Source organism: Drosophila suzukii, chromosome 2R, assembly GCF_043229965.1.
Source record: "Drosophila suzukii chromosome 2R, CBGP_Dsuzu_IsoJpt1.0, whole genome shotgun sequence".
NCBI lineage: Eukaryota > Metazoa > Arthropoda > Insecta > Diptera > Drosophilidae > Drosophila > Drosophila suzukii.
In genome coordinates, this window is record NC_092081.1 from 11211937 (window position 1) to 11238213 (window position 26277).

General features: G+C 39.0%; 1 protein-coding gene and 1 long non-coding RNA gene across 5 annotated transcripts; one reads left to right on the forward strand and one right to left on the reverse strand.

Annotated features, from left to right (window-relative positions):
* atos (atos homolog atossa) lies at positions 1-23837 on the reverse strand. Its single transcript, XM_036813036.3, has 8 exons — positions 23097-23837; positions 11720-11763; positions 5033-6245; positions 4792-4928; positions 3342-4725; positions 2424-3284; positions 1884-2191; positions 1-1730 (listed from the first exon to the last, which is right to left on the reverse strand). Exons 3-8 carry the CDS (start codon positions 6140-6142, stop codon positions 1535-1537), a joined length of 3996 nt encoding a protein of 1331 aa, XP_036668931.3. The 5' UTR covers positions 6143-6245; positions 11720-11763; positions 23097-23837; the 3' UTR covers positions 1-1534.
* On the forward strand, positions 18492-26220 carry LOC139352565 (uncharacterized). 4 transcript variants are annotated; one of them, XR_011603790.1, is made up of 4 exons: positions 18492-18711; positions 24391-24669; positions 24739-24827; positions 24891-26220. It is a non-coding gene; the product is annotated as an uncharacterized lncRNA (long non-coding RNA). The 4 variants fall into 4 exon arrangements; XR_011603789.1 differs by lacking the exon at positions 18492-18711 and adding an exon at positions 23723-23856; XR_011603792.1 differs by lacking the exon at positions 24391-24669 and having other exon boundaries at positions 18498-18711.
* The last annotated feature ends 57 nt before the right edge of the window (positions 26221-26277 follow it).

Here is a 26277-nt window from a genome sequence, read left to right on the forward strand (position 1 = left end):
TTTCCCTTTATTGAATCATTGTATTGTATATTGGTGTTATTGTTACACATATAATTGCTATTGACAGCGCACATTAAGCTCTCTACTTAAAACAAATTGAACAAAGTAAATTGTATGATTCCCAGCCGACGGGTCTAACTAATGCACATCCCCATCGACCTTGCTTTATTGTTTCGCTTGGTTTTTTTTCGAGTTTTCCTCATTTTTTTTACGTTCTAAATTTAATGTTTTATTTGTTTTCATACCACCTAGATTGAAAATTTGTTAATAGCTGTGTGTAGTACGTTGTTATACAATAGTTATAGTCAGGTATCAATTGAAAAACAAGAATTTGGTTAGAATTCAACACATCTAGATCCGTATAGTAGTCGTATTATTGAAGTACAGATGTGCTTGAAGTTTGGCGAGGGTTCCTATCTCTCTAAAAAACCCCTCGAATGCATGGCGTGCAAATGAACTCCAAGCACTTATTGCATATGGAAAACCAAACAGGGAAACTAATCTGTGTAGTTTGTAAACACAAAATAAAAGAGAACGACAAAAATGTAATCGTCAATTGTATTTAACTAAAAACTCTATTAGAAGTAACCCCCTCGTGCAGCTCATATCGTATCACAGGCACGCTTAATTAGACACTCTCAGAACGGAAATACCAAATTAAAATCGAAACCAGATAAATTCATTTCAAACTTGCACTCAACGAAAAGTTTTCTTTTGTTTTCTTTGTTTGTTTAATTTCTGCGGTTAAAATCACACTACACACTAACAACAACGATCGATATGAGCGCACATCAACCTACTACTGCAAATCGCCAACTCCACCCACAAATTGCCTTTAAAATTGCTGACGCTACACGACGATTAAACATATGGTACATAAATATATATTTAAATATATATATATATATATATATATTGTATGTGATATCTGCATATGCATGTCCTATATACGTAGTTATCTCCCTTGCGTTTTCACACTCACACATTGCATAGTTATTTTGTTTAGTATTGCTAATTGCTCCGCTCGCTCTTCCTCGCGTGGACCCCAAAGATACAGATAGAGATACAACTGCAGTTGCCATTACAGATACGGATACAGATAGTTTAGCTAGTCTAGACTGACCGCCGCCTGACCGACCGATTCGACTCGATTGCTTTCATAATTCAACATTTTTACTTTCGCAATGTTTTCTCACACACATTTTCCAGTAATTCAAATTCAAAATTCAAAACTATACGAATAGAACCTCCTGCGAGGTGGAATACCAAACAAATTGTTAAAGAAACTAAACTTAGGTATAGATTTAAACGATAACTAGTAAAGCAGTTGGTTGGTTGTCACACACACACGACTCAGTTGGAGTTTGTTTCGCCTCCTGACCTCCGTCTCTTCGTGCTGATCCGTCGCCTACAATTGGTATCGGGGCCACTGCCAGAGATCCCTCGTCTCCCTCTGCTGCTGCCATTTGTCCTGGAGCTGCTTGCACAGCCGGCGCAGCAACTCAAAGGTGCCGCCCAGGGCTCGCAGTAGCTACTAAATCCGGCTGGTGCTCTCCTGTCGCGCACTGTAGCGCGGCTCGGCGGGCATCATGGTGTCCGTGACCAGCTCGTTGGGTGCCTCCAAGACGCCCTTGGCATGGGCGGCCGCCGTATCGCAATCGGTGCGGCGTGAGATCAGCAGTCGGATGTCCGTGTGCAGGCACAGTCGTCCGGAGCGAGATGTCTGGAACCTGGTGGAGAGCAAAGGTGGTGTTAGTCCAGAGTAATGACTTAAGAAAGTAATTAAAAAGAGGGTAGGGTAGTAAACGGTGCAGCTACATGCAGATAGATCGATTTTTAACCCTGCCGCTGCATCGTTTACAGTCACTTCATAAACTCATTACCTCAGGTGTATGGAGTAGCGCAGCCGCTTCATTTGCTCGGCGCTGATGAAGTGCCCCAGTTTGCTGGTTGTGCTGGTCACCGTTGGGCTCCTTGGCATCTTTGGTCCGGCATCCTGCTGCTGCTCCTGGCCAAGCTCCTCGGCCAGAATGCGCTGCCGAATGAAGGTACGGTGCAGCGGCGGCATATCCCGCATATCGTAGGGTATCACAAACATCCGCACCACCGTGCCCATGGGATTCAGCAGCGTGGCCTGCACCGTGCCTGTCCTCGGCACCGAGTAACCCTTGCGCGGCAGACGAATTTCGCACTGAAAAAAGACATTTTCCATATTCCTTAATTCCATTTTTCTGCCAAACCTAACTAAACTGAAGGAAACAAGGTGTTAAATAAGCCTCTGCAATATCTTCTTTGACTACTGGGACTGGATTTTGCTTAAGAACTTTATTTTAGCGAGTTAGAAAAAAAATATATATTTCCAAAAAAAACAAAAGAATGTGTGTATTTGGTCCCCTAAACTTTTACTTTAACAAAAAACTCACCAAGTACGGCGTGCTAAGAGTCTCGCCATGCAGCTCGTAGAAGTAGGACACAGCCGGGATGGTCAACTGGGTGGGACAGAAGCCCCCGGAGGCGCCCAACTGCAGCTTGAAGCCCATCACCTCAACCTTGGGCATAAGCCTCCTTTGGAGCAGAGACTCCTCCAGGTTTCCCAGCAATGGCCGCCCTGCAAAATGAGCCGCCAACCTGGCGCGACACTTCAAGGGCGATCCACCCGCTGGACTGCAGAGTCCAGACTCCAGATCCTCATCCGACAACTGCTCGTCGGATCCCAAAGAACTACGATCGCTGCGATCGCTCAAATGGCGAGAACGCCGCTTGTGGGCGGCCAGCGCCTGTTTGGCAAATCTTGGCGAAACGGACAGAGAAGCAGCATGTGGCAATGTGGGAGCAGAAAAGGATTTCTGCACGGGTGGCGTGGAGCCTGCATCCGGCGCTAGCAGCTGCGAATGGGCGTGACTCAGGGCAGCTGGATCGAAACTGAAGGCGGGACAGCCAATGGCAATGGGAGCCGAGCTGCAGAAGATCGTCGTCAGGTTCACCTTGGGCAGTGCCTTGCGCATCTGTGGCGAAACAATGGGTGGCGGCGTTTCGCTCTCAAGCAAACCAGAGCCACAATTCAATCTAAGCTGACTGGGCTTTGGTGAGGATTTGCCCAGCTGCTGCTGCTGCTGCTGCAGTGGCACCATTGCATCTGGTTGCAGCTTGGCCGGCACTTGGCTCAGCGGTGTCTTGAATTGCACTACAATGTGCTCGGCTACTCCTGGAGGAGGCGTCTTGCAGCGCTCTGCGGGATTTAGCGAACAGCGTTCGATGTTGGGCGTCAGCTCGGTGGAGGGAATCTGCGAAATATACTTTGTTAGTTAAGAATATGATTATAAATAGGGCAAATGATTTACCTGAACTTCCTTTTTCTTCTCCGCCTCCCTGTGCATGCTGGCAAAACCATTGCTCGTGTGCTCTCCATTGGTGGGTTGATGAATCTTTCCATTTGCAAAGTTGTGCTGCGTCTTCTGGCGTTTGCACACCTGGCAGCCACTTGTGGCGGGCGTCACTTTCACCAGATTGTTGTTCTGCCCACCATTGAGATCTGAGTTGCGGCAGGAGGAGGAGGAGGAGGAGATGGTGGCCAGGGGAGCCTGTTCCACCGTCTGATGTGGCTTTCGATTTCGGTTGTGGTTCTTTGGCGTGCGCTGAATGGCCTGGAGCAGGAGCTCCGCCTTGTTGCGTGGTGTGCCCACGATGAGATCGCCGCTACTGAGGCTGCAAGTGGAGGTCTCCTCCATTTCGGAGGCTGTTGTATCGCTATCATCGGCATCCTCTGCTTGTCCTGCTCCATTAGTCGTTCCTCTTCCTCCTCCGCCCGTGCAGCTGAGACAAAGTAGAGTCTTCTCACTGCCACACTGCTGGCAGCTGCTCAGGGAAGTCTGTGTGCCCGTGGAGATCATGGCTATACGCCTTGGTTGCTGCAAGGTCAGGGATAGGGATTGCGCCTCTGATGGCGTCTGAGACTGCGATGGCGACTCCTCGCCCTCCTCCATGGGCTCCTCGGTTTGTTGTGGATTGCTTTCCCTTTCCGGTGTGGATTTCCTCTCCCTTTTCTTGTCCCTCCGCTGCATTCGTTTGCGATACTTCTGCAGCTGTCTCTCCCGGTGGCTCAAACTCGAATCCCCATCGAGTTCATCCAGTCCCTGTCCCATTTCGGGTTTTCCATTATCACAGTTGGAGCCGCTGGCCGTTGTCGTTGGGGTGAGTGCACTTATCCGGGCTCCCAGGCCAGTCGGCGTGGCGGCATGAAGTCCCCCGCCTCCGGTGGGCGTGCTGGCGGGGTCTCCACCTCCGCAGGATCTCAGGCTTCGTGGTGCCGGACTTGGAGGCAGTGGCTCCACATGCGGCAAGCCACCATTAATCCTGGGCAAACTACGCACGCTCACCGAGATGCTGTAGCTCTCGGATACATTGACGTTGGGAAAATTGTGCACATTGGCCTTGGCACTGAAGCCATCCTCCTGGTGGAGCCCACTATTGCTGTGGGCGGTGTGCTGCTTGATCCTGTAGAAGATGTTGAGACGAGGTCTCTTCTGGCCGCCACCACTAGGTGCATAGGCTGTGGCCAAATCCCCGGCATTGTTGCCGCAGCTGGAGAAGATAACGCGGCCACTGTCGTACACCGATGGATCGCATTTGCGGAGGAGATCGCACCAGGCCACGATCTGGGAGAAGTACAACTGACTCCTGATGGCGCTGCAAAGCGAGGGCAACGTCATGGTGGGTGGAGGAACTCTGGAAAAGAAGAGGGGTTATATAAGTAAGAAATCTAATATGGTTTCTCATTAGTCTAGGACTCACTTCTCCTTGCCGCTGATGATCCACTGCTCTAGCAAGAGCTTGTGGCTCACGGGACCCAGGTAAACCTCGATGCAAACGGGTTCGCGTCTGGCCAGGATGGCCTCCATCTTCATGCAGTACGCCCGCCAACGATTGCACTGGAAATAAAAAGAGATTTCAAGGGTTAACTATCTTTATAGACAAATGAAAGTAAAGTTTTAAGTATTATTAAAACAAAGTCTTAAGGAAACATCCCACTTACGGTCATATTCACGTAGGACATATCACAGATGTGCTCCTCAGCCTCCGATGGCATCTCGCCCTTGGCCAGACCCATCTTCCTGAGGAACTGATCACAGTGCGGCCCGTGTTTGGGCCGCGATGCGGAGCTACTTGCTCCGCTGCTGGCAGTGGCAGTTGCCGTTGTTGTTGTTGGTGTGTTGCTAATGCTCCCTGCTGCTATTGCTGATGCTGCTGCAGCTGCTCCCAATCCCAATCCCAATCCCAATCCCCGGCCACCAGAACCACCCGATCCTGACCACAGAAAGGCCAAATTCAGGGGTCGTGGCTCAACAGGTGGCGGTGCCAAGGCGGGTCCACCTCTCAAACAGGTGGTGGCCAGCGATTGCAGCGAGTGGAGGATGTTATCCGATGAATTGGAGCCCGGTGAGCTGGCGGCACTGGAGTTGTTGGTTCCACCACCACCGCCACCACCTCCACCGGAACTGCTAACCAGACCACCCATTCCTCCAGCACGATTAAGCATCACTCGGCGTACAATCTCGTAGTCGCCGTGATCCTTGTTGAGATCATTGATGGCCAGGGATACCAACTCCGGTTCGGCACTCATCGTCTGGGCAGCCGGCGAGATCTGACGCAGCTGGCAGAGCTTCTGCGTCCAACGCTGGTGGGTCAGGGAACTGCTGCTGGGCGATCCGGCGGATCCACTTCCATTGCCCGCTCTATTCTCCGATCCTCCCATCGAACCGTAGGGATTCGTTGTGATGTTAATGGCTGCCCTGGATGTGGAGGGGCGTGGCGAGAGGCGTCCCCCGGCTGCTCCAGATCCTGCTGATCCTGTACAGACCATTCCCACCTGCTGCTGCTGCTGCGGCTGCTGATACTCATCGTCGGCAATGGGTCTGCCTTCGAGGATCAGCGAGGCCAGACCCAGCACAACGGAGCTGTAGTTGTTCTGAGCCCCCAATCCAGATCCTCCACCCACTCCTGCTCCCGATGACACGCCTCCAGAGATCCCCAGACCGGATAACATCCCTCCGCCCGCCGCCGTGGCCGAGCCCAAGGAGGCAGATGCTCCATTCTGGCCCAATCCCGCTGGCGGCGGCGAGTTGGTCACGCTGGTGGGTATCATTGTCGGTCCGTTGGTTGCCTGTCCGTTGGAGCTGAAGCTGTTTCCGGTTCCGATTCCGATTCCTCTAGCTATTGCTGCTGCTGCTTCTTGCACCAGAAGTACACTGCAAAAAGAGCAAGGAGAATTTTTTAGAGATGTAAAATAAATATATATCTTTAACATTGGAAATCAGTTTTAAAGTACACACATACAATTGTATTTTAATGTTAATTTTCTCATTAAAATTTTATATTAAACGTAAATTTTAATCTCTAGGTTAAAAATTAAATTTTAGTTTAACGTGCGGCCAAGAAAACGGTCCTTAGTTATTAAATTATATTTTTCTTAACTGTTTCTGTTCCTTTTAAGATAGAAGTAGTATCTTACTACAAAATTTCATACTTTTACAAATTAAACTTTACTTTTAATTTAACTCCTACTTTTAATTTAACCTTTAATATAACATGTGGACAAGAAAGCGTTCCTTAATTATTAAATTCAATTTTTCTTAACTGTTCCTCTTCCTCTTAAGATAGTAGTAGTCTCTAACTGAAAAGTTCCGTGCTTATCCAAATTTAACTCTACTTTTAATTTGACTCCTACTTTTAATTTAACCCCTACTGGTAACTTAACCTCAATTTTTTTTGTTGACCATGAGAAAGACAAGTATCTCTTAATTGGCCAATTTGTTAAGTCAATAAAGTTAATAAAGTTGGGTAAAATGATTATTCTTGCCATGATAATTATATAAAACGTGACAAGTATAAGAAATTTGTTCACAAAGTTGATGTAGTTATCGAAGTTTGAAGTGAAGTTAAACACTTTTTGCTTGAAAAAAGGTAAACTTATTCTTGCCAGTAAAACTAGTTTGCAAGTTAAACTCTTAGAAGCTTTAATTTGGCCTTAACTAGGCTGGCAGACTTTTGGTTTTGTATCCTTGACTCCATTTCGAAATCCGCAAGGCTGTTCTATAAATAAGCCTAGCAACAGATGCAGATGGCAGATGCCAAACCACTGCCCACCACCCACTCCCACCCACTGCAATTGCCGAAGGTCGAATGACGAAAGGAGCACCCTCAACTTGAATCGAATCCCCAAGGTCCGTCCATTATATACTTATGATATTATATACCTGGACACTATGTACTGCTGACATGGTTTACTTCTTGGTTTATCCTTCCGATGCGGAAGCAACAAAAGGCCAGGCCAGTACAATTCTGTTGGCCAATTGTTTAACTGCGACACACTGACACGGCCCCATTTTGGCCTGAAATCATCATGTGCACTGTATCTGTGTATCTGTATCTGTAGCTGTATGTGCAGCAAACCGAGCACATTCATACTAATAAGCGAGAAAAAAAAAGAGCAGAAACCAGGTCGTTACTTAACCGGAGACCCAGTTAGGAGCAACATGTCAGCCGTTTGGCAATGCACAATGCATCAAACACCCCCTCTTTGTAGCCCCCCCCTTCACCACCCCCTCGAAATTCGCACAGGTCCACAAGCTGTGGCAACAACATGTTGCTAGCGTTGTGACGTCATTGAGCCAAGCTTTGCAAAAGCATTGGCATTGGTATGGGTGTGTATCTGCGTGAGACTTTGAAGGTCGTTCTGTGGCACCTTCTATGGGAATGCTCTACAAATATTATTTAACTTAAATATCATAGATATATAATTTCTTAATTTGGTTAGCTATTAAAAATTATAAAAAAAACATATTTGTATGTTTTAAAAAAATTTTAAAAAGGCGATTTGTTTATTAAAATGCTTTTCTTGAAGAATTGACTCTTTTTAAACCATTTGATTTCACTTTTTTACTACTAATCTCAATATAATCACTAAAATATTAAGATATAAAGCTTTCATATTCGTAATATACATTTTAGGAAACTTTAAAATATGAGGTTCTATATTTTTTCTATACTATGATTTTTTATAATAAGTAAGATACAAATAAAATGATAGTAAAACAAATAAAGCGGGATTATGAATGCCTTAATGGGGTCAAAACTTTGGGAAGTGTAAAAAATCATTTTATTACACAAAATCATCTTGGTTTTGCAATTCTATTTCTGCGTTTGCTGTTGTTTTTGCTATATTTTTTTCGTTTGCTAAAACTTTGCTTAGCAACAGCAAAATCGCGGATTGCGAATCGAAAAGCAAAAAAAAAACAAATTAAGAGGCAAACATGCAAGCAGTGCACATGTATGCAGCAAAGTAGCGTGCAACATGTTGCTAACGTACATGAGTGAGCGCGCTCTCTTGGGTAAACATGTTTGTCTTTACTTTTGCTTTTGTTTTTGCGTTTCTTCTTGACCTGCATACACAATATATAAGTAGCGCGCGAGACAGACACAGATACATAAGGCGAAAATATAAAGAGAGCATGAGAGAGAGAGCGAGAGAGCAGAGCTTTGGCCCTCTCTCAATGTTTGTATTAGAAAACATCTGATTTTTGTATTGCTTTGCAATGTTTGCTCTGCCTGTGTGTGTGTAAGTGTGTGTTGAGTTTTGTTTATGGCACATTCGCGTGTATATATAAAATACTCTTGGCCCACAATAGACAACACATACAGACAAGAAAACCCGTATGAAAATGGGGACAAGCGAACGGAACGCCAGAGTTTAATAATATTTCGATTACATTATTGCCAATTTTTTTTTTGTATTTCCCTCCCTTTCAACTGTCCATTATCATTTGCTTCTCATCGCAGGCGGAAAATTCGCTTTCCATCCGAAAAATTAAAATTTACTCGATGACGCAGTTGGAAGAAAGACGACCGACGATTTTCAAGAAAATGTCAGGAAATGACAAACGTGGAAAATCGCATGGGACATGGGACATTGGAAAAATGTAAATTGTAGCGTTTTTTTTTCTAAAAATATTTTTGAACGACTCTAAAGACGTCATTGTACTTTCTTGGAAAATTGGAATTATGTACGTAAATATAAGTAAAAAAGATGTTACAAGATTATATATTTTTTAATTTTGTTTTAAAATAAAGTTTTTTATAAAATATATTTTACAACTTTTCTTTTCTTGATTTTTTTTTTAGATAAATATCAAATATTTATCCCATTTTTTGTAGATAAATACCAAGTACTTATGAATTTTGAACAGATTCTCTATACTGTAGTAGCGAAATATTTTTGTTGGCAGAAATGCAATTGCTAAATTAATTGCAGTACGATTTTCTGTAGATAGTGGCCTTGTAGTTAACTAATTGCACTAGGAAATCTTTAATTCTCGTTGAAATAATTGCTTTTTAAGGTAAAAACAGATGCAAAAGTAATTGGCAGCGAATTAAAGAAACAAGCAATTAGGTTGATCGAAAAAAGTTTGTCATATGGTTGTTTTTTATTCCACCTTTTTCCTCCTCGTGCGGCACACTTTGTTGTTGATTATTTGCTGCACTTCTTGGCAAAGCGATCGAGAGTATGTTTAAAGGGTGGGGGGTGGGGGGGCGCCACAAGGGGGTGGGCAGGGGGCGCATTGTTGGACTAATTTCATTTAGCTCGGCCACCGTCCTTGGCATGCTTTTTGATTTTGCAACGCGCGCTGCATTTGTGTTTGTAGATTGTCTTGCTTGAATAATTTATTTATTGCACATTTTCGTTTCATTTGATTTTTTCCCATTTATTATTACGTGTTTTTCTCTTTTTTTGTTGACGCACATTACAAAATTTGATTACCAAGCGGAAAATGCAGGCGCGGCGAATTGCAGAAGGAAAACGAATGGTGGAACGGGAAATAAATATTGAAACGGAAATTTTTATACGCTTCTTTTTGGGTATATTTGTCATATAAATTTAATACAACTTATAATTTCATTATAAAATCGTTAGTAACTACCATTTCTAGAGTTATTGATAAAAATCTCCTTAGGCACCCAAGTTATGAAGAGTTGGGTCGAACTTGTTAGGAACAGCTTTATGAACCCCTATTTAATATAATTTCTAAGATTCATGTTAATGATTACCCACAAAGCCACCTAATTGCATAGAAATACCCTTGGTGGTACAGATGCCTATATAGTGCCCTCTGTGAGGGTATAAAAATCGAATAACGAATAACAAATTTCTGAGGCGCGCCAAGTGGAGTGAAAGGCAGGTAACTAAAACCACCACCAGGGGCGCTGCTGAAAAAAAAAAACACAAAAAATAACCAGTTCAAAGCAGATAAGAAAAAGAAAAACGACCGCCAGTGGAAAATTGTTATGTTGCAACTTTTCAAAAGAAAAAAAAAAACAAGTTCCGTTTGCCTTTCGCTTGTTTCGGGGGTTTCCTTTTCTGCGTCCCCCTTTTTTTTGGGATTATGAAATCAAAAACAACAAAAACAGCAGTTAACACGTGAGTGCAACGAAAGCCACAAACAAAGAAAAAAGGTCTTTTATTAGCTTTTAACATCATCTCTCATACGGTTGTGTTTCACTTTAGTCATCTCGGTGAATGCGTCACCATAAAGTTTAATTATACTTATTCTCGTTAGCTGCAGAAGTTCGTTAAGTGGAGGATGTGTCATCTAAAACGGAAGTCGAGTCGTAGCGAGATTGTCGAGATGGGTCAAAAGATATGTCAGACGTTTTTGTGAATGCTAAAAACTATACCTTTTTTAAGATTCCTTAAATTGGAGGTAAAGATACAATTTTAAAAATTTTGGACTTCGTTTTTGGCTTTAAAAACCAAGTAAATTCATATGTAGGATGTTTATTTTATATAAAAATCAGGTTTTATACTAAGACGATCCTATCAAAAAAATTTCTTTTTGAATAAAGGTTTGATAAATATCATTGGCGACTAAAATTGGTTTATTTTGATGTACAGATTAGCCATATAGTTTTAATTTTTTATAAAGTTTGTTGATGTTTGTAGCAACCTAACCTAGTTACAATGAATTTTTAATTAAATTTTCAGAGAATCATCTTGTAGTTACATGCATATTTATGTGTGTCTTATTAAATTTTCAATTCCCAGGAAGACAATCGCTTTTCCTAACACTGATTGACCTCGCTGTCGACCTTACAAAAAGCCCATTCTGTGCTTGTGTGCGTGTCTGAATGCACATGTGTTGGTGACCCTCCCAATCATAAACCTTCACAGCTGAGCGAGCTTTGGTTTTTTTTTTTGTGTTTCTAGGGGGCCGCACCTTCATTGCATTACATGTAGCCACCCCATTTATCACCCATCCTCTCTATTTATCTCTATTTCTCTCTTACGGAACAAAGAACATGTTGTAGGGTGACTTAGCTTATCAGCATGGTCATTCGATAGGGAATTGCTTCACGTGCATATATATGTACCTACGGAAAACTTCTGAAAAGTTGACTTTGTCAGTCTTCTTTAAGCTCTATAAGTTTTTAAACTTTAAGACCGAATGCATTGTTTATAATTCAATCATTATTTAATAGTATTCTCTGAAACCTTTAACAGTATTTTTGTAATGCATACAAAAGTAGATTCAAATTAAATTAAAAATTTTTTTTAATACGTTGTTTTATTCACTTTTAAATTTTCCCGCAGTGATACTTATCACTGTATTTGAATTGATATCAAAAAAGCAGTCAAGGTTTTCCTTATAAAAAAAACCCCTTCACTTACCTTTTAAAACTTTGTTAAAATTCCATTATTTTTGTTGCTTTTTGCTGAAATAGAAAAAAAAAACATTGATTAGTAAGAAAAATTACATTTATGTAAATAATAATTGTTTTTTAATAATAATTTTATTTAATTTCTCAGGCAGTGAGGCACCCTGATTCTCTTACACAACAAATAAAGTTGAGGTCCCCCCTCTCTCTTTACCCCTCTCTTTCGCTGTCTCTCTCACCCACATTGCCCTGCTGATGCTCACATGTGCGCAGTAAATAAAAATAAAAACAGAGGCAAAATCAAAGCGAGCAAAAACAAAAAGGCAAAGCAAAAATGTAAACAAACGCAGTCCAGTTATGGTGTGCTCTTCTTCCTCCACGTGTGTGTGAGTGGGTGAGCCAGTATCTCTGTGTGTGTGTGTGTGTAATGTGAGAGCACGTGAGCGCATCTCGCTCGCACTTGTGGGGAGTTGGGGCCACGGCAACTGGAGTGGGCGAAGGAGAGAGGGAGACAGAGAGAGCAAGAGGGAGCCAGAACAGGACGAGCACGTTTTTATTTTTAGCCAAAATATTTCTTGCAAATTGAGAGCAAAAAATAAAAAGAACACACACGCACTTATTCTCTCGAGAAGCAAATGACCGCAAGACGTCGTGTTAATGCCTTCCTTTAACCCCCATCCTCCATTCTCTTCCCTCTCTTTCGCTCGCCACCTTTTCTTTCAGTTGATACTTTTCCAACTCCAATTCTTTATTCTGCCTCTCTGTCTGACGACCGCCCCCCCATCCCCATTACTCCCTCTCCCTCCCTCTTTCATTTACATTTCCAACTGCGCACGTATAAAATTACTATGACAAATGCATGCATGTGTGTGTGTGTGAGTGTGGGTCCGAGTTCGTTACATTTCATTTATGTATATTTTTTTCTTTTTTGCGCTATCTGAATTGATATAAATTGGTCGAGTGTACACGTGTAAAAACCCCCGCAAAACTATAACCAAAGTTCAATTATTCAAGCAGAACAGCTGTTGCTATTTATTTTGCTTTTACTTTGGCCTAGCTATTTTCGTGTTTGTTTTGCTAATCTGCCAAAAATTAAAAAGAAACAAAAAAAATACTTTCACTTATATAAAAAGCTGGTTCAGAGATAGTGAAAGTTTGTCATTTAATTGTTCTTGGTAAATTATTTTTGTTAAAGTGACCTTTAGTTTTAGATACAATTTAAATGTTATTAGCTACAGTAAATCAATTTTAAAGTTTATAACTAAAACCACACACTAAATATTAAAGAATCCCATATTTACAGCTTATCACACTTTTCATACACAATGTATCACTATCTCAAGATCCCCCTTCCCATTTTTTTTTATAAATTTGATCCAACAACCTAGACACGTGGGAGGTTTTTTTATTGCGCATTTTATTCTTACAGATCTTACAGTCTTTTTTATTTATTACATGATTTCTGCCTATTGTCTTTTTCCATTTATTTCCTCACAGCTGATTGAGTCAAACAGGTTACAAAAGAGACACGGATAAAGAAGTTCAAAAGCAGACCCCTGATACATGATAAATGCCCCATGCAAAGCAGCAACAAAAGTGTTGACACACAGCAAATGCAACGCCACAATTAGAAAATGTGTGTCAATTATATTAAAAAAAAAAAAAACTCGAGTAGTTTTTCCTGACTTCACAACACACAAAAACAACATTTCAGGGAGTGGAAAGATAGAGATAGCCCGATAGGTGGGGAAAGAGAGGGGGGGGGGGGGGGAACACGGGGCCAGGGAGCATGATTCGAATTGCCTTTTCAGTAAATTATGTGTACTGTTGTTGCTCTGTGTATGTGTGTGTGTGTGTCAAATAACACCGAAGGGGGCGTCGCATAGTCTCCCAAAGTGCTTCACCTACACAAGTGACGAAACTACAGTCCACCCTCAACAAGTTCAACTTTACATAACCAGAGAAAAATAGGTTGAAAAAAGCTTTTAAGGTCTAAACTTTAAATATGTTTTCAAGGCAATGCTATGACCCAATTGAAAAACCTGTTTATCAACAATATTTTGGTTTAATAAACTATATATATCCTTTAACTATTATAAAATGTAGTTCTCATATTTGAAGTTATTTTTTAAGTATAAATGTATTTTATACTAAAGCTTTTGGGAACATTTTTTTTTATTATACGACATATTACAAACAAAAACCTAAAACTTTAAAAGCATGTTTCGTCAATTTCAGATATTTTAATTGGAAATTCAAGTCCCTTTAACATTGACTTTTTAAAATTTAATTTTATATCCTTTTACTTAAAAATAAAAATACCACTACTTGAGGTCTAACGAAAAACGAATTGAACATTTTTTAAATATTTTAGTTACATTTGTTTCATAACATTATACATTTTGGAACGGTGACCTTAAAACTTTTAAAACAAGTTTAAACTTCTTCACTTTGTATTAGATCTTTTTAATAATTTCAAGTTTCTCTCAAATCAAAAATTAATATTATTCTAGTTCCACCTGTAGTTTTCTTTTTAGGGAGCCCCCACTGTCAGTGTGAGCGATCTTCAATTATTGGCAACTGTGTGTGTGGGTGGTTGTGGTTGCGGGGGTGGGGGTGGCGTTTGGGGGGTTCAGAGCTTCGCCAATTGTGCTGTACTAGTGTTAGTGCCTGTGCTTTGGGCATTACGTCACCAACACATGCGCAGCTAACCAGCTGAGTGGTCACAAACACACTCACACACACACTTGGCACTTAAAGCCATACAATTATTTTGGTTTTTGTGCACCAACCTTTTTTTCTCTTGTTGTAATTGTTGTAAAAACTTTTCGAAAACTTCCTTATTTTGCTGTATTTTTTTGATCAGGTTAATTGGCAAATTGAAAAAACACACAATCAATTGATTTTTAAATGTTCATATTTTAGGTATTAACTGAGGCGGATTTTTGTCGCCTTTGATTTTGTTGGATTAATTGGCTTCTAGTCCTGAGGTTGAAAAAATGGCAGTGGCCACATTTTTTTGGGCTTTCGCTTAGCTGCATTTGAATTCGCAACGCTTTTGAACAGCGCGTATTAGCAGTGTGTATATATAGATATATTTATTTTCAGTTTCGCAGGTAAGCGCGTTTAATATTGGCCAAACAACAAACTTGTTTGCTTAGATTTTTTGGACTTTGCTTTTTTTTTTCTTTTGTATTTCTTTCGGAAGAGTCTCTGCACTTCACACACACACACACACGGCGCAAACACTGGGAAAAAATATCTAATAATTCCTTGAGTTTTTTGTCTTTTTGATTTTCGTTTTATTTAATTTTATGGATTGTGACGCGTGTGCTCGCTTCGACGTCTCGAAGTGAATGAAATGGAAAAAAATGAGCGGAGGAGCCCAAGCGCTGCGAACCGTTCGCTGCTGCTGACGGCAACTTTCTAAAACAGCTGAGCAGCCAGCAGTAGCGCTTTGTTTATGTGTATACTATGTAGGCGAGTGTATATACTATATAGATATATATACACATGTATGTATATACCCCTCTTGGCTGCGGGGAAAACTACGTCGTACATTTGGCTAGTTTTTGTGGGTTTATTTGTGTGGCAACATGTTGCTGGCCAGCCCAGTGGCAACATGTTGCTGTTGCGCAGGCCAAAAATGTACACAAAAATCATATGGAGCTCACCAATACCAATGAAAGGCAACGAAAAAAATAAATAAAACACATATGATAAGCCAAGTAAATAGGTAAGTCACAAAACCACAACTATAACTCACAGTGAAACATCGATTAAGTGGACTTAACTCATACAAACTTATAATAATAACTTACTAATAACTTGAATCTATATAATTGACCATTTGATTATTGTTAATTTATTTTATAAGATCTTTCTGCCCTGCTAAGCCTTATAATTATTTAAACAATTGTTACGAAACCTTTTACCTTTATTTAGGTTGCTCTTGTGGAACCCTTTTTTCCCATTTTAGTGGGGCAAGAGCAAATGTTGTTGCGATAGCGATTCAATAACAAAAGCCACTCACAGATACAGAAAACACAGATACACACACACACACACGCCGTAGATTAAACAAAACAACAAAAAATAAAGAAAAAAGAGGAAAAGACAGAGATAGAGAACCCGTTTCCATATGTTCGAGATGCCATGTTGTCGAGTGTTGTTTTGCCTTATGTACGAAAATAGCTGTTCGTTTATATAGCGTTATATATAGTATATATGTATGTATGCATACAACTTGGGTACTTGTTGGCAGATTTCTTGAAGAAGAGGAAGAGGTGGAGCACCGAAAAACAACAACAACGCATGCGCTTTCAATATATATGTATGAGCATGTGCGATTATATATCCGTATATAGCAAGCCCCAAAAATCGTCAGCGACCCAGACAACAGCAACAACATTCAGAATTTATGTTTGCCTGCTCTCCCTCTCTTTCCCATTCCGATTCGTTCTCTCTCTTTCGCTGCCTATCTTTGTCTTTCATTTCCTCTGTTCTCCTACGATGCGAATCTTATCAGCAGAACCCACACAACCGTACATTCTGAAATGCGCTGCTCTTCTCAACTTGCTGATATGATTTGTACTTGATATTCTTTTATAAAGATTTGCCACAACTTGGCCTATTGTGCTCGGAAAACCATTGGGAATTCAAAAATGTTTTAATTTAAGCGATAATACACCTTGGTTTCACGATGTCTTAACTATATTTATAATAATTTCATTATAATGTTAATGTAATATATAAAATTAAACCATATGTTCCTGATTTTGAGGAAAATAAATATTATGCTGTATTCACTTCAAATATCTTTTAAATAACAAAGTAATATTAAAATAGGTTAAGAAATTGAATTTTTTTGTTCTTATGACTTGGTTTGACTTAAAAACCAACCATCTGAAATTTTTGTTTGTCTTGCAAACCGCTGAAAAGAGATATTTTTGGCATCCAAACAGTATGTAAAATTGGCTCCGTTTCCATAGTTTCTCTTAACCGTTACCTACTGTAGGTGCAGCAGACACAATCACAGACGGCACCACATCTATAGCCACAGATACTTGTCAGGCGTCAGTCTGCAGAAAAAGCGAAGAAGTGAACTCGAGTAACCCAACTTGCTGGAACCGAAGGATACTCAGATACTCAGATACTCGAACACTCAGATACACGGATACACGGCGACAACAAAGAAGAAGGCAGCCAGACAAAGAAATGCCCAGACCAATGCGAAAGCGAAGGCCAGACCAAAGAAGTCTGGGGTCTGGGATGGTCTTCGCTCGCCATCCTGGCCAAACAGGAAAACAAGAAACTGCTGTTGACCCCCCTTCCATTCAGACACAGAATAAACTTAAGTTATGTTTACCATTTCCAGACACATACTTTTTTTGAGGTCCCCATACCCAACCATATCAATAGTCTACATCCCAATAACACATTAATTATCATATAATATATTATCACGAAGTCGAAAAGTCATAGTATAAACTTTAATATTATTAAATTGTATTTATAGACTGTGTTCTGATCGGTATAAATTTTAAAATAGTTCCAAATTAATATTTGTAGGTCATGTATCAATAAATAATATGTTCACAAACAAGTTCAAAACCTATCTTTCTTAGAACTGTAAGTGCTATATTATCTCTTTGTCAAGTTTCAGTCGGATTGATTGAAAATTGTCGTCAGTTATTAATGGAGAAACCTCGTGGACCGATTAGCAGCTCTATCGATCAATCGATTCTCTGGGTTTTTCTCTTTTTTGTAAGCCAGACATTTCCCATTTATTTCCTAACCCCAGATACAAAATTCGAGGCAAATATTTACTGTTTCCTTTCTCACTTCTCTATATCTCGTGCAAGTACAAATAAAAGTAAGGGAACTTCAGTTAGAGCTACAGGTAGATATTTCCTTATTTCTATTGGAAAGTCATGCTCAAAATTCAAAATTTTCCACGCACAAAATAACGTTAAGAGGCGCTTAACATAAATGAAGATGATATCATAAAAGCCCTTGGGCCCAAATGGATTTTTGGTTGGTTTTTTCGATGCCCCTTATTTTTCTTCTTTTTTTTCTGCTCTCCGGTTTCAAAGCTTGAAAAGTTCCACTGATTGACGTCTGGCTTTCTTCGCTTAATTTTAATCAAGATGGAATTCGAGAAACGTGCCAGTTTGCGAATAAATATGTGTGGAATAGTTTGGGTTAATTGTTAATTTTTCCACTAATACTTTTGCCGAATTAAAATGTTTTCACAGCTCCGGTTCGTGGTCTCTCTCTTTAATAAGGGTCAGTTCTCTCCCTCTCTCTCTCTCTCTTCCGCTTTTTTTATGCGCAGTTGTTTTCAACACACAGATACAAACAGACACTTAATTGCGTCGATCAGCTGTTTTGATAATAAAACGGTTAAAAACCTTATGAAAGCAAAGCAGCCTGCAAAAGAGGAAAACGAAACACAACTAACAATAAAACAGTCTGCACTACTTTTGAAGAACCAAACAAACTAAAGATCACCTTGAAATATTTTTAAAAGAGGTTTATATCTCAGCCGAATATGTTAATATCGGGTATTATTATAATATAACGGGTACCTTAGCAATTCAAAAACTGTTGAAATTAATAAATACATTACCAAATTATAAACATGTAACTTGTTTCAAACTTCTTTTAGTTTAAGATTCAGATGGGAAAACGGTCTAAAATATAACCAAAACAGACTTTCCCTGTTGAACTAAGCGAGTCATCACTGTATTATAAGGAGTGTGCACTGCAGTTCCTTACACTTTGTTTCAATCTACAAGAAAAGTAAACATGTGTTTGTTTGTTTACCATAACTTATAAATTATAGAGCGTTTTGCCACCCAAGCAATTGTGAAACCGCAAAGAACGCAGTTGAAAAGTTTCGAGTTTTTGAGACCCTTGGAAAAACCTTGGATTGATTGCGTGCAAATATAGACTCAAGGCAGACGAAGCGCTTACACAAGAACGGCTGAGGGCACTGCTCATGTAAGGCGCGTGTATTGTACAGTAAATATTGGCTAAGAATGAAATCATATATTTCTTTAAAATAGTTCATGATTTTCTAGTAATACATTTCCCTTTCTTTTATATTTTTAAGATAGTAATATTTGTATAATTTTAAAATTGGTTAACAATCGAAGATTTAGCATCAGTTTTGAAATTTTCATATAGTAGTGATTCGAGTTATAGAAGCTGCTATAGAACACATTTTGGAATACCCACTGTTCAACCCTTGGCACTGTCTACATTCCGACTATTATAGCTCTTTGTGTCTGTCGTGTGTTTTTCTTCATGTTTTCCGGCACACCAACACAGCTGTTCTTGTAATTTGGCCCACACGTGACTGTGATTGACTCGTCAGGTGTAGAAAATCCGAAGAACGGGGGGCGCAAGAGGAAAAACTGGCGAACGAGGTGCCACTGTAATGAGCTTTCCACGGAAAAGCAGGAAAGTTTAAGGTTGAGAGCGCAGACAGCTGTGACATCAAAGCCAAGTGTGGCGGCCATTTTGGGAGGTGATTGTGGGAGTGATTGGAAAAGGGGTGACGAGGGTTCGAACAATATACACATAGATGGCCGATGACCCAGCACTTTGATAATCTGAGTCAGATAGCAGACTTTTTGAATAATAAGCCCCGTGAGTAATTGTAGGGTATCAATGCAAGTTAGTTATAGTTAATTGCCTTGTCGAGATAGGGGTTTATTACATTCAGATAAAGTTATAAAAACACTCACAATCTAAACATACATATAAATGTACTAATTTCACCATTATGTAAAGGACTATAATAACAAAATTTAACAGACAAACCGTTTAAAATAATGAAGACTTTAAAGTATTAGTGCATTTTAATAATGTAAGCAAATTAGATGGAATTAAAAATTGTATAACAAACCCATCAACTCAAATTTATGTCAACTCTATTTTTTGAGTCATGTAGAACAAAGCGTGTCATGACGCAATTAAGTAACTAAAGGGAATAGAATATTTACAAAAATGGGAACTATACTCAAGACCCAACTCTGCTACCAATCCCAAAATCATGTGATGACTACATGCTGTTTATTTTCGTAAATTCGCCAAAGCAAGAAAAAAAAATCTAAACAAAGAGCTTTTGTTGGCAACTTAGAGAATTCATATGGAATATGATTTTCATTTGTGTTTTTTTTCTTAGCTTTGATTGAAGCGATAAAGTGGCGAATTGAAAGAAATGCAAATTCCATGAAGGCCATTGCACGAATATCAATCAAAACAATGTTGGGTTGTTATAGTCCCTCCAGTCTTTCCTCCTCTCTTTGTATCTACAGCAACCCTCGGATCACAGGGGGTTATTCTAAACACAAAGTAAATCAAAAATTCCGAAGAGGGAGGTGCGATTTCCAGACGAGACATACACCCCACCCCCTAAAAAAAACTCTTGATTTGTACCTCCCGAACTCATCAGCTGTTGGAAATTTTGGTGGGTTCGTTGGCTTTACATCTCTCTCTTTCTCTCTGTTTTTCTCATTAGAGAGAGAGAGAGTGACGAACTGCCCCCCAAAAAATGTTGTTACTTTTTAATTTTCTTATTTTTTGCTCGCTCGCACACGTTGTTTTTGTTATTGTTGTTGTACCAAAGTCATTCAACCCGACAAACAAAATAACGTAAAATAAAACGCAAAAGAGGGGAAGGAGCAGTAGCAACAACAACAACAACAAAAAACAGCGGAACGGGAACGGATAAAGTCAACGGCTGAAAAGTTGGGGTCACTGAGCGTTAGCCACTCTCTCACTCTCTTTCTCCCACTCTCACTCACTGACATCCCGCCCCCTCTTCGCGATTCTCTTCAGGCGAATTTTAAGAATACCTATAATGCGTAGTAAAGAGTGCGACAAAGAAATCACGCCGAAAGAAGCGTTCTAACATCCAGGAACAGGTTCTATAAGTCTCAAACAAAGGTTATAGTGATTAGTGTTATAAGATATGGTATTTTATAATTTCTAATGCGTTTAAGGTGATTTCCAATTTCCATAATGATCAATGAGTAATACATTTTACTGTCAAAGGTATATTTTAAAATTGTTATTGTCAGAAATCAATTAAATTATATGATTTTATAGAAGTATTTTTACAACTAAAGCAAATCCTAATATGTCGTTAAAAAGAAATTTTTTGTAGTGTTATAATGGTTAGAGTGGATGACCGCCCTCAGAAAAATAACCAGGATATTGTTCATTAAAGCATATTTAAAGAAGCGAGGAAGCTAACAATGGAGCAGTAAAGTTTAAGAACTGTTCTTGCCGTTCTTTCGTTATCAGCTCAAGAACTTATGTGATATACGAACCTGAATCTTAATGCAATAACCCCAGGGAATTGGGAACTAAGATAGACCTTATCAGGGATCCCAGTATCGTATTTCGGATCGGGTTATCTCAGGCTGCCGTATACCCACATACCGTAAATAAATGTATAAATACTAATAACTGAGACTTTGGAAGGAGTTACAAAACAGAAAGGCAAACAACAAATTTAGGTTTCGGTGACTTTGAGATAAGCCTGCAATTTTTCTAGGTTTCATTTTTCTTATCGTCGAAAGTTTAACCCGAGAATTGCGTGGAGGTGGTGTATAGGGTACAATATAGCACTTATGGCTTCCATTAACAGCATGGAAAACCATAAAAAAGCCCAGACACGCAGGAGGCCTTACTTTGTCCTTCCCCTGGGTGACTGTGTGGTTATTTGCTGACATATTTAATTGGGGAAAAACACCGACGACTGAGTGGGAAAATACAAAATTTACTGATGTTAAGCTCTCGAATAATAGTATTTTCATTTCCAGATTGTTGTGAAATTAGTAAGAATGTTTATGATTCATTTAGCATTATAAAACTAATCATTTTTAATGGTACTCAATTCATGTCATCAAAATGTTTAGTTCTGACAAATGCGGGTTCTAAAGTTATAAAAATCGAAGTAATTTAGAAATAAATAATGTACCGGAACTTATTTCTATATTTTTATGTTTCGAGAGATGAATTTATTTATATACAAAGGTGTATTTTTTGATGAACTAAATACATAACAGATATGTTGCTATCAGTTGAATTTAATTTAAAACTTAATTTAATTTTAAATTTAATTATTTTTGTTAAAAACAAGTGTTAAGAATTTGAGGTATTTTAGGATAATGTGCATAAGTTTATTAAATTTCTATTATCTTTAATATAATGAGGTACTGATACCCATTCTTCACCTTTCGCTACACCTTTGATCTGTAAATTAAACATGGCCGCCAACGAATGACGGGATAAAGACGGGGCGCGGACAACCGTTAGTCCGCTTACAGTGCAACATCTTTAACCCGTCTGCCAAGATTTCGCGGATGTAATGCGCACTTGGCAGCAAAATCCCAGCAGCTAATTGCTTATGTAAGCAGTCTGCTTTTGGCTATCACTTAAACAAATCAATGCAAATATTAAATCAATATGGATGAGGCGGAAAACTCAAACTGTCAACCGTTTTCATTACAATTTCCTTTGTTGTCTGATTCTTCTGCGCAAAAAAGGAATAGGAAGCAAAACGAAACGAGACGATACGAATTCAAGGATACAGCAAAGTCGGCGCTAACAGTTTCTTTGTCCGCCCTCTCCATCTCTTTCTCTCTTACACACACACATGAGCACAGCTGATTAAGCGAAAGGGAGAGAGAGAGCGCGGGGGAGTTGGGGAAAGTAGGAGACGAAAGAGACAGCAAATAAATATTGAAGCCAAGGCAGTGGAACGTGAATTGAAATCATTTACTTTGACCATAAAGAGAATCGACGAAGAATTCACACACATGTGGACACACAAGTACACTTGGAAAAAATATTTTAAAGGTCAAGTTCGTAAAATGGTTTTAAATTTAGAAATGTGAAAAAAGAATAAGATCGATAGACAGTTGATAACAGTTTACAGCTACAAATATTTGATAGGGATTAAAATAAAGAAAATTAAATATTGAATTAAAATTAACCTTTGATCTTATACAACAAATAATATCTCAAGGTTTATATTTAAATTATAAAAAGCTTTTTTAAACACATTTCATATTTTGGATAGCTATGTATTTTGGTTTAATTAACTGATTTCAGTTCCCTAATTTCCCCAGTGTATGCAGTGTATATACATAAGGTATTACTTTGCCTGCTTTGTTTACCAAAGTCCCGCATTTCCAGTTTTAAGCTCCGCTCCAAAGCGCTGTCTTCTAACGAAAGACTGCATATAACTGATGAAATATTATGGTCCCCGCATAAAGTTCAAGGCAATTAAACGCAATTTGCGGCTATTTTATTAACAAAAGGCCGAGAGAAGTGATATGAGGAGAATGCAATAAAAATGGCCGACTCACCTTCTTTCGCTTTGCAGCAGAAGATCCGTTGAAAGGCACAATTTTCGCTCAGTGCAGCCTTGATGTATGGCTTTGCTAATTTGATGCCTCATACATTTTTCGACATTATTGCAGTTTCAATTCTTTTTTTGGGCTGCAAACATTATTGATTTCACTTGCTCACAGCACACACGCGCGCACACACACTCGCAAGCAAACAGGGCTCACACACACACGCACTCAGCTGTGTTGCTTCTTCTTCTTGCTTTTCCTGGATTTTGCGTCTATATCATTGATTTATTTTCGATTTTTGCCAGACTGCATTTCGTGGCACTTTTGATAGATATATATATTTTTTATATAACCCACGGATTGCCACTTTTCACTGCCTTTTCACACTCTTATTCGCCATTTATGAACGACTAATACGGTTCTTTTTCTCTACTTTCGCATGAACCCACGTACCGCTCTCCACTCTCTCTCTTTCTCCACCCACCGCTCTTTATCCTTGATTGCTCTTTCTATTTAGCGGAATTGATCGTTCTCAATTTGGTCGCCATTGCAGCTCCACAGGCGAAAAAATCGGTGGAAATGCCAACACAGGTGCACAAGTGCCGATAAGCTGGAAAATCCGGAAAAGCCACGCCTACACTTTCATTGCCAGCATCGCGTTGCCCTTTCGCTGTCGAGATTCGCATAATTTCCACTTTTGGTTCGCGCACAACAACCAGCTAAATTATTGTTTATTTTTCCCCAACAAAAACAACAACACAACTGTGAGGTGAGACTGTGAGACCAGACTGGACTAGTTTCAGGCAATTTCGCCTTGCACTCTTGCTGGGATTTTCAGTATTTATATACTAAATCAGGCTATTGAATTGCTGAAACTTTTGAAAATTGAATCTGTATGGAGCAGCTGTTAAACAGCTGAACGAAATTGAACAATTCCGCAATTTAACAGATTAAAGAATACACTAAATATATGCATCGATAAACGGTATGTTATTGTGTTTTGGGAACTTTTGCCTAGCACTTTTGCTGGGATTTTTAGTATTTATATACTAATTAAATACTTCGTTGTTTTTAGTCTGAAAGTTGATTTTAATTTAAAATTTAATTTCATTGAATCTAAAAAGACCAGTAAATAAAATAAAATGAAAGGCATATATGTATATATGATTTGGGTTTCGGCTTGTATACAATTGTAAACTATATTAATTATTAATGCCTGCAATTCTTGGGTTTGGAGATCGCCAAGTTTTTCAAAATATTTATAATAATTTATTTTCTTACCTTCATTTTACCTAACTTTTAGATTGGTTTTCTGGAAAGGCTACTTACATGAACTGCTAATCTATTTGTGTGTACAACAACCTTACTATGTTTAAAACAAATAATTTGACCGCCAAATAAAACACACAGGAAAATGTCTCATCTGGTTTCGTTTCCAGTCATTTACAAAAAATTTACAAGAATTCCACTTATAGTGAGTGCATTTTCAAACTAAGAAATATGAAAATAATAAATAGCCGGACGACTTCGCTTGAGTGTGCGTTCCTCTTGTCGCATCTTAATGCGCTCGCGCGTTGTACTTGTAATTATTACCAAATATTATTAAAATGTATATTATTATTATTAAAATTATTAAATTTGTATTTTCCAGCGCTCGCCAAAAAATAGACGTAGTTTCCGGAAAAAACCCTTGGAACAGGGTTCTCCCAGAGTCCTCGGTCACGTCTACGACCTAAATCGGTGACTATAAATCATATAAATATTGCATTTATTTCTTAAGAATGAGTCTTATTTTGTCAACAGAGGTCGGTCGATTATGAGTAAGATGCTAAGCCGGTCGAAGGAATCCCTGAAGTGTTACAACTGCGGAGAAATAAGACTATGGAAAATCTAAGTAATACAGATCAATCCGCTGAGTTTTTCTCCGGCATCAGTCCTTTTTTAGTTTTAAATTTACGTTCTGACTATTTTCCCTATCAAAACAAACATTAAAAGTCGCTGATATGAATTTTAGCTGCCGACAGACAAAGATTTATCTCTTCAAAGATCCAAGATGAAAGAGAGTTTAAAATAATATTATGGCCGTACGCGCAAGAAATGTCAAACCATCGATATCTTTGAGGCATTTGCAAGGTTCATGTATCCTCACAGACTGTGGATATGGAAATCGACGGGAAAACCAAAATAAACATTTATTTCACCAAGTAAGTTTACCGCCAAATAAACCACACTGTCACTTTGATATTTAAAATATTATTTATGTTAAACGTTTCTCAGTTTAAAATGTCATATTTTTTGTTTTGCCATATTAATTTTTGTTAATTTTCGAGTGTTTCATTTTTGTTATTATTTTTTGTTTGCAAAACTACACACGTACATAATGTAAATATATTAGTCTGCATTGTAAAGCCTTTATGTAATACATATACATATATAGAGGTGTATATAATATTTAATTCTCCTTTTAGATGTAAATTTTATTGAACCAAAGGTTGTTTTTGTGTGGTACGGAACTTGATTGCGCTTTACGGCAATTTTCCATATATGTATATATTTTCGGTTTTTTTTTTATCAACTCTAACTCTAATTAATACATATCAGTTGTGATTTTTTAGTAGACTTCTTTTTAAACAGTTTTAAAACAAAGTTGAAACGCACTACAAGAGACAGACAGAAAGATCCGTTAAAATACGCAACTTACAACTCTTGTTTTATCTTTTTGCATTTCTTTTTTTTTTGTAAATATGATTTTGACTTCTTTTTGGTTTTTTTTTTGTTCTAGGAAAATATATGGTAGGTATATGTTTGTATGACACCATTTGCTTAGCTTAACTTTTAGCAGAATAAAATGAATCAGGAAAATATCTCATCTGGTTTCGTTTCGCGTTTTATTATTGTGCTTATCTGTGAATGTCGAGGGGTTAAGAATGATAATGGGTTAAGGGGGCAGAAGTGGCCTGATATTGTCACGCCATCGCTTATCCAATTCCCCAGCTCACAACTTGGGTTTGGTTCGATCTCTCGAGGATTGAATATAGTTCTGCTGGAGTGGGGAAACCTTTCAGTTGTGAAAATCCTATATTATCTACATAGTTGCGGTGGCCCAAGCTGTGAGCTAACGATTACTTTCCTGCCCCGTTTACACATTTTTCACTGGATAATACATTACAAAATATACTGTATAAATATC